This window comes from Hipposideros armiger, unplaced genomic scaffold, assembly GCF_001890085.2.
Source record: "Hipposideros armiger isolate ML-2016 unplaced genomic scaffold, ASM189008v1 scaffold_478, whole genome shotgun sequence".
Lineage (NCBI taxonomy): Eukaryota > Metazoa > Chordata > Mammalia > Chiroptera > Hipposideridae > Hipposideros > Hipposideros armiger.
The window spans coordinates 470,472-479,401 of record NW_017731828.1 but is presented as its reverse complement, the minus strand read 5'-3'; the positions used below and the strand labels follow the sequence as shown (position 1 = coordinate 479,401).

The 8,930-nt window shown below is 42.4% G+C and overlaps 1 protein-coding gene across 1 annotated transcript; it reads left to right on the top strand.

Moving 5' to 3' along the window:
- The first annotated feature begins 695 nt into the window (after positions 1 to 695).
- MRPS33 (mitochondrial ribosomal protein S33) lies at positions 696 to 8,465 on the top strand. Its single transcript, XM_019666782.1, has 3 exons — positions 696 to 796; positions 4,939 to 5,180; positions 8,097 to 8,465. The coding sequence occupies exons 2-3, from the start codon at positions 4,966 to 4,968 to the stop codon at positions 8,200 to 8,202; spliced, it is 321 nt and encodes a 106-aa protein (XP_019522327.1). The 5' UTR covers positions 696 to 796; positions 4,939 to 4,965; the 3' UTR covers positions 8,203 to 8,465.
- The last annotated feature ends 465 nt before the right edge of the window (positions 8,466 to 8,930 follow it).

Genomic DNA, 8,930 nt, shown 5'->3' with positions numbered 1-8,930 from the left:
CCGGAGGTGATAATGACTATTAGAGGATGAGTAGAAAGGCAGAAGGAAACGGGAATGGCACCGCAGGTGGGTCAGAAGACTTCAGCCTCTAGAGCAGCGGTTCTCAACCTGTGAGCCGCGACCCCTTTGGGGTTCGAACAACCCTTTCACAGGGGTCGCCTAAGACCATCGGAAAACAAAAAGATATTTACATGACGATTCATAACAGTAGCAAAATTACAGTTATAGAGTAGCAATGAAAATAATTTTATGGTTGGGGGTCACCACAACATGAGGAACTGTATTAAGGGGTCGCAGCATTAGGAAGGTGGAGAACCGCTGCTCTAGAGTCAAGCAATTCCCTTGAACTTGTCAAGGTCTAAGCTAGATGAAAAAAAGGCCAAAAAAATCCTAGAAAGAACCGGTTAAGAGGCAAAAAAAAAAAAAAAAGTGCATTTTATCCTCCGTCACACGACACACAATTGGCCAGTGCTTCAGAAATGTGGGGGGCAGCTGTGTAGCCATTTCCAACAAAATACAGTTTAGCAAACCTACAGGACCTTCCAGGAAAGCCAGGCCTTTCTATCACCGGAACCACGAGCTCTCGAGTCCTTGGCACCCCCGGAGTCACTAGTTTCACTGCGCAGGCGCCAGGTATGGCGCTCGTAGTTCCGGGTTTTCCACTAGGGTTCCCCTCTAGCCGCCACACTTGCGTTTCTCTACTGCTCTCCGCCGCTGTTACTGACAAGGCTTGGAGCCTGGTTGGGGGCGGGCCTTCCGGCAAAGGGGGCCGGCGGGAGAGGAAGGTCAGGACGAGGTAAGGATGTCCGTGACTTTTGGGGGTCTGTAGTGAGATGTGGGCGACGGCTGTAGAGAATCCTGCGGAGGTTTACAACCTTGTAAAGTCGCCAAGAACAGAACGAGTCAGTTTAAATATTAACCAGCTCGGAGGTTTCGCAGGCATCATACAAACAAGTTGGCCTTTTCCTGCGTAAATTGGGGGACTAACCACATGAAGGATGCTAGCGTAGCTTTCTCTCGGGCGCTTGCTACTCTCTAACTGATAAGCTAGATTGCAAGGCTCAGTTTACCTCTGCTCGTCAGACGGCCTTAGCTGCATGTGGGGCATGTGGATTAATTTTGTTGCCAGCTTAAGGAAAATATAATGAAGTGATATTTAAGAAAAATATTAGCGGAATAGCCTGCCGATTCAAACGTCGGTTGACGCTATTCATCACAGGCAGTCGTGAGCCAGTCACTTGGAGGGGTTTGGGGATTTTCTTGTTGAACTGAATAAAGCTGATATATAGTCGGAGCCATTCATGTCACTACGGGCCAGTAAAATCATCGGTACCGGGCTTTAAAAATGGTAAAGCATGGGGTTTTTTAAAAATTGTTTTTCTGTGAAACACGTGTGTGCAGTGTGTGTGTGTGTGTGTGTGTGTGTGAGTTCCTTGAGGCCTGATTATGTAGGGCAGGCACTGTGCCATGAGTTTTGCATTGTCAGCCTCACAACGCAGGCGGTAGTCTAACTGTCCTCAGGTAATAGATGATGAAAACGGAGGCAAAGCATACAGTACGTACAACTACAAACACGGTACGGCCATTAAAACGCAGAGGCAAGATTCCAGCCAGCTTTCTACTCCAAACCTGGGGTTCTCCACAGCATACATTTTTTTAAATTAGTTTCAGGTGTACAACACAGTGCAATAGTTATACTTTTACCCCTCAAAGGGACAACCCCCCTCCCCCAATTTGCCACCCCACTCCCTCCCCATATCATATATATTTACTACAGTTCCATTGACTCCACTCCCACACTATACTCCATGTCCCATGACTATACATATATTCAATTATAGTTGACATACAATATTATACAACATCAGCTTCAGGTGTACAGTGCAGTGATCAAGCCTCTACCCCATCCATGATGAGGTCTCCCTAGCAAGACATGTGACCATCTGACTCCCTACAAAATATTTACATTGTTAATTATATTCCCTGAACTGTCTTTCATATCAATGTGCCAATATTGTAGTTACTTATTTACAGCATACACTTTTGAAGTTTTGGATTCACCACACTTGAGGGATATCCAGGCTAAGAATGCCTGCACATGATCTACATGTTTCAAAGAAAAAAGGCAAACCTAATCCAAAGCCAATCTTGAGATAAACCTGACCTTTTAATGCATCAGACCTATTAGAAAAATCAAAGAAACTTGCCCTTTTATGCCAAAGTAAAAGTATGGGAATTTTCTTATGTGGGCTTAACATGTTTTGCTTCAACACATTTGAGTAATTTGTTTGTGCTTAGCATTTTCAATTCCAGTTAATTTTACTTCATGATACTGTTTTCTTTAGTTCATATTTAAAGAAAAGTGATATAATTGTACTCCTTAGAATGGCTTCATGTGAATGAAAATCTTGATATCTAAATTATTATTTACCTTTTACTTCAATGCTTTTAACAGGGGCATAATTTTGTAAAGATAAAATTGAAAGAATCTATAAAAAGGCATACCAGGGTCCCAAAATGTCCTAAATAAGTCTTTTAAATTTTTTAAAAATTTAAAGCTAGTAAAAACTGGCAATTTGCCAGTTGTAGGACCAATATTTATGGACAGAACTTTTTAGCTGTATTAGCCTATGTAGAATATATATATATATATATATATATATATATATATATATACCAAACTCCTTTGCCATTCTTCATTAGAGACATACGTATATGTTGCTTTATGAAAGGAGACTACAAAGCAGTAGTTGGTAATTATAACCATTTTCCACTTCCTTCTATTTAGCAAATGGTTCTTTGTTTCTAGTAAGGGATCCAGGTTTGAAGAGGCTTTCTCCCTTTTGCCAACGTAAATGTTATAGGACTTGGATTTTGTGATATAACCATGTTCCAGTACATTCTAATGAGACCTTATGATGTACGAGCTATGTGTCCCAGTAATTAGCTGCATTCCAAAGTGGGTATGGAGGTAGCATCCTGTGATGGTGTTAGTGACCACTGTCTAGGGAGTCCCTTGCTCCTTGCTACCTGTCAGTTACCAAGCTACTGGTCCCCTCCCCTATTACAAACAGGTTTAAGGTTTGGGGTTTTTTGGGGTTTGTTTGTTTTTTTATGTGTCATTTACTGAGTGCCACTGTCTTATTTCTCACAATAGTCCTGCAAGCTTGGTTTCCTAAGAGGAAACTCAGATTTGGAGACAACAGGTCCCGATTAACCCAGGTAGTATTTCCTAAACTACCTTACAAATAACTGATTGTGGAAATACTACACAATTGCAACAGAAATCTGTTCTGATGCCATAATAGCAATTAAGCAAAACAAAGTAAAAGCTGATTAAGAAACTGTTTTTAGTGTGTTTTATTTTAACTAACGGTTGGAAAAATTTAACTTTAAAGGGAGGCAGAGAAAAGATAAAGCATGCAAAGAAACTTTTTGTAGCTTCTGACATTTGCAAAGCCTTTAAATTACTAATTTGTTGCAATTTACTATTTATACATTTAACTGTTAATGACTTTTTTTCTCATTGATGCAAATACAACCCCAATTCATCCCCATCCACATAATGGAACAAGAGTTGGGAGGGAGGTGAAGCTGGGAACTGAGCACCCTAAAAGGAAAAGGAAAAAGACGGGGTGGGGAAAGGGGGACCAAGAGACCCTGGATCTGACAGTTCTCCCATTGCTGGCCTTCAGGTGGCAGTATTGGCCCAAGATTGCTTGGTTTCAGAATGGTAAAAGGTTTGAGATTGACAATTCTGAAACTGGTTTGAGGTCAGCCTCGGCTCTTTCAGTGGGTCTTGAAATAACACAAAACATTCCTTAATTTAAACACTGGTTTGGTTTTGGTTTTTCTCTTGCAAGAGCTATTTTGAAATTTACTTGGCACCAGTGGTCTTTTGTATATTTCTCCCACTGGTTTTTAAAGATAGGTTTATGCCTTTTTTCTGTTTGGAAATCAACTTTTCATCCCAGCTGAACTATCCCCCAAGATGGTCTCTTAGCAAAGATTATCATCTCACTACAAAAATTTCACATAAATGATCGTAGTCTGCCAACAGTAACCCCTACATCTGAACTGGAACGGGATGAGATAGGGTTAACTCCATCAGCAACATTCTTGACTTTTATGTATCACCTATATAATTTTTTATATATATTATACATCTTCATATTACAGATATCATTCTTATACCAATTTCAACATTGTATGCCTCTGAAGAAAAAAGTTACTGTTTTCAGCTCATAAGAACTTAGCTAGTTTGCATTAAAGCGCAATATATAACATGAAAGATAAGACGAGTAACATCACAATTCCTAAGTGCCTTCTATTCAGGAATAAAATGAATTTTGTGAGCTGTTGAGCTTGTTTCTATAAGACTACTATCTCTGTTTGTTTTTCCCAAATGGTTCTCCATCTCTAGGCAGAATTCAATCCAGCAACCTAGAGGCTAAATGACCTCATAATTCATCAGCAGCTCTCAGCCATCTGGAGCCCTTGAGGAGAACAGGATTCAAAGGGCTGATGATAAATAAAGACAACAGCAAAATTATTTCTCTGCCATGATTAAACCTTTAGATGGCAAGCAGTCAGCATATTTATTCTGCAGATTGCTTACTTAGGTGGGTGTTTTCTGAAGGTATAATAACAACACTTTGGTAGGAAAGCTTGTTTCTCCTCATCTAGCCTACAAATAGGTAAACCGACTATAAGCAAATAACCTATCGAATCACAAAACAGTTCATTGTGAAAACGGCAGGACACGAGGAAGTAAACAGGAAATAGCCACTTGGACTGTGGATATTTCTCAATTCCAAGGCATGTCCTGCCCACACGTGGACGCATTCACGTATGACTTGTGTTTCCGTTTTCTAGCGTGTCCATTAGATAATCTGGGCGTTTCTTACACTAACCTGCTGCTCTTCTCATTGTTTGTAGTGACTGGTGCTCCTCGCTGCTCCAGAGATGTCCTCACTTTCAGAATATGCCTTGCGCATGTCGCGTCTGAGTGCCCGGCTGTTTGGTGAGGTTGCCAGGCCTACTAATTCCAAATCCATGAAAGTGGTGAAGCTGTTTAGTGAGCAGCCTTTGGCCAAGCGGAGGGAGACTTATGACTGGTACCCAAATCACAACACTTACTTCGCACTCATGGGGACACTGCGTTTTCTTGGCCTCTACAGGTAATGACAAAAAACAAACAGAGTGACCTGTAAGAGATTTTTTTTTTTTTAGATCAGAAAAGGAAAAATATTTTCCTTTCTATCTTTATGGGTTTGTGGCTCTCGTAATAGTGCCCAGGTAGTTCAAAAGGTACAGTTGGGGGAGGGGTGTGTGTGTGAAGGCTTTCAAAATAGCCATAATGGGTGTACCAAAGATAAAAGGAAACATGCACTTATTGGAAGACAAAATTGAATTATGTCTGAATTGTGACTTAACATTGGCTAGATACTGAGCTACAGAGAGATGCTTAAGTAGCCATTAATCTAAGAATTCCAAAGGGATGCAGAGGAAAATTGGTCCAAACCTGAGCAGGTTTGTGTTGGTCAGAGGGAGAGTGCCTGCCCCAGGGCCAGCTGGCTTCCTAGCTGGTGTGGGGGAGCTTCCTTTCTTTGCTGCTGGCAGTTTTGTTGTAGTTCTTCCTTCCTTCCACCCTCTGGCATTTTTACTTGGTACTCTTTTTGACATACTAATTTGGCCTAAATAGGTGGTAGTTCACCTTTAAGAGTAATATGTAAAGATAGTAGAATAGAACAATAATGTGTGATAGTGTTTGTGTGTGGGGGGGGAGTGGAGCTTAGGACTATATACTGCTCTAGAAAGAAAACAGATCAAATACCTAAGTGATCATTTTCTTAAAAAAAAAAAAAGACTTAATTACCAAATAATACATGCTCATTATAAAGGAATTTGAATAGTGCCTAATTGTATAAAGTTAAAATGTCTGCATATTTTTTTAACTTAACATGTTTTAATTGGACTTGTCTTAGAGCAATACAAAAATTAATTTGGGACTGTTCACTCTAATATAATAAATAGTTCTTTCCAGATAGCTAAAGATTGGTACATTTATTTATACAACAGATATTTTTTCAAGTACCTTCCATGTGTAGGCACTTAAGATGGTCACAAGGGGAGGAGTAGCAGTGAACAAAATAGATTTTTTTAGTTAGTATATTATTAGAGGTTATAACCCTAATATGACAGATTTTGAATTTCTGGAAATGCTTTTGGGGCAATTTCCCGTGCCACTCGTCTAGGCTAAGAAAATAAAAATTAATTTTTATTATGAGCCAAAAAAAAAAAAAAGACCACTGAAAGGCAGATCTCCTGAGTAGAAAATCATAACCCATAACAGAGTCACATTCAGCTATTTTAATGGACCTGTTTGCTGCCACTCTCCATTTGCTTGAAAAATAAAGCCTCGACTATCTTTGGGGACAGGGAAGAATACTTAGCGTTTAGTTATCCATGGAAAAGCACAATTATTTTCATAGTAAATGGTGCCTCGAACGCAAGGCCTCCTGGGGTATCAGGCAGGTTGAAACTAGACAATCTTTACTAAAGAAAATATTACTCAGAGCCCTGCAAAGGGGGCAGGCTCTCATTCAGTCTAGCAGGTGCTTGGGCTGTTGATCAACAGAGACAAAGCCCGCTGACTTTGGGGCTTTCTCTCTGGCTGGGGGTGGACAGGAATGGAGGGAGGGGGAGAAGAGGGGAAACAAACACAGTAAATAAGTAAATGCTGTGGTATGTTACCAAGTTGAACGGGCTATGGGAAGAAAGACAGTAGAGCCGGCTGAACAGGATCAAGGGATGCTGACAGGGCACGGGGTGGGCGGGGAGAGGACGGGTCCCAGCGTTAAACAGGACAGTCAGGGTCAGCCTGATGGAGAAGAGGAGGTTTAAGCTGAGACTTGAAGGTGGTGAGTGAGCCGAGCGGAAGAGCTTCCAAAGCAAAGACTAGAGCAGAGCAAAGGCCCTGAGGCAGACTGTGCACCTGGTGTGTTCAGGAGCTCCCGGGCCAAGGGGTGAGCTGTAGGGATGCAGGCAGGTCACGAAGGGCCCACGGGCCGTGGTAAGGACTTTGGCTTCTTCTCTGGGTGAAATGGGGAGCCATTTGCAGGGTCGTGAACAGAGGAGTAACAGGATGTGACTTATGTTTTAAAAGAATTACTCTGGCTGCTCAGTTGAGAATAGATTATTTGGGGCAATTGTAGTTAATCCCAAAGATGTCTGTTGTATCCATCATGTTCATACACTAAAAGAGCATACCCATCAAACCAGTCTATTTTAAAGCAGCCTTGGGATTTAAAAACTTGGGCCCAGCAGACCCCTTTGTTACATTGAATTCATATGCCATTATCATCCACACTTCACAGATGAGGAGACAAAGATGCAGAGAGGGACGGTCACTTATCTAAGGTCACACAGCTATTAAATGGCAGAGCTGTGATTTGAACCCAGGTTCCGATGGGTTCCAGAGTTTACATGTGTAAACAGCGTACTGCTCTTTAGGTATTTCATCTTGGCATGCAGACATTTTTACATACTGTAGGCAGCCTCCACCTTGTATCCCATCCACATGCATGTCTAGTCCTGGCTGCCCTGACCCCTAGAGCATCTGTCTTGATCTGGCTTCCATCTGCCTGAGCCTTTCCCGGCAGCCTTTTTGCGTTGATTATCCACTGCCATTAAGACAACTTCCTCCAGACCTCTCCCCCTTGTCGTAGATACTAGATGCTGGGGCTCTTGGGGTCTCAGTGTAGCTATTGAAGCTTATACACTTTCTGCTCCTCTCAGTGTTTTGGTGTTATAGGGACATTTGGGGTAATGATTAGTGTTGTATCATAGTTACATAGGTTTACATGTCTGGCTCAGAAGTAACTGCTATTTGTGACACTTTCTGTGAGGGGAAACTGTGACTTCGAAGTGAATTTTTGGAACACGACGTCTGTGTGTGTTGGGGACTCCCTGTCCTTCCTGTTGACATGCCCTGTCGACGGCAAGGACCAATGACTAGAACCGCCTGAGGAGACAGTGCCAGGTGGGCGTACTTTTCCAGTCCGGTAAAATACTATTTTTCTATCTCCATTCAGAGATGAGCATCAGGACTTCAAGGACGAGCAGTTGCGTCTAAAGAAGCTTCGTGGAAAGGGGAAGCCAAGGAAGGGAGAAGGGAAAAGAGCCACGAAAAAGAAGTAGCGTCGGCCCGTCAGAGAGAAGCCTTCCTCCTCAGCGGCTGCGAGCAGAGGAACGTGGCCTGTGCCTTTTCTTCCCGGAGCTTATTTATGCTCTTTGAGGGGCGCACACCTCCTAAGCTGACAGTTATCTGGAGGAACTGTCATCTCCATGTTCAAGCCTGACCCCGTTTAATTGTGATGGGTTATTTTGAACACATTCTAATTCTGAACCATTATTTTGGCCTTGGTTTACCTCATTCTCTAAAGAAACGAATGCATAAGTTATTGTCGAATGGCTTGTTTGGGGTGAGCGGGATGTTGGGGCAATAGAGGGGAAACTCATTATGTAAGCACCCCGCAGCCCCATCGCTGCTTCCTCTTGCTCCCCCCATAACCAGCCCTCAGGCTTTCGTCTCTCTGGCTGTTCAGCCACTGTCTCCACCACCAGCCTCACAAACTTGATGCACTTCTCCACCTACTCCTTTGAGAGTATCCACTAGGATAGATTTGTGGGCTAGAAGGCTGTAGCTAGTAAGAAAGTATTGAGTACCTGCTGCATAAAAGGTACTGACTGGGGCCCTGGTAAGACAGCGATGAGCAAGAGAAACAGTCTCGACCTGGTGGAACTTTAGTCCTGTGGGAGAGACTAATGTTATGCAATTACATAAATACAATGGTAGTAAATGCTACGAAGGAAAGACCCAGAGGGTGCATGGACTGATGGATTGATCCAGAGATAGGGTAAGAGGC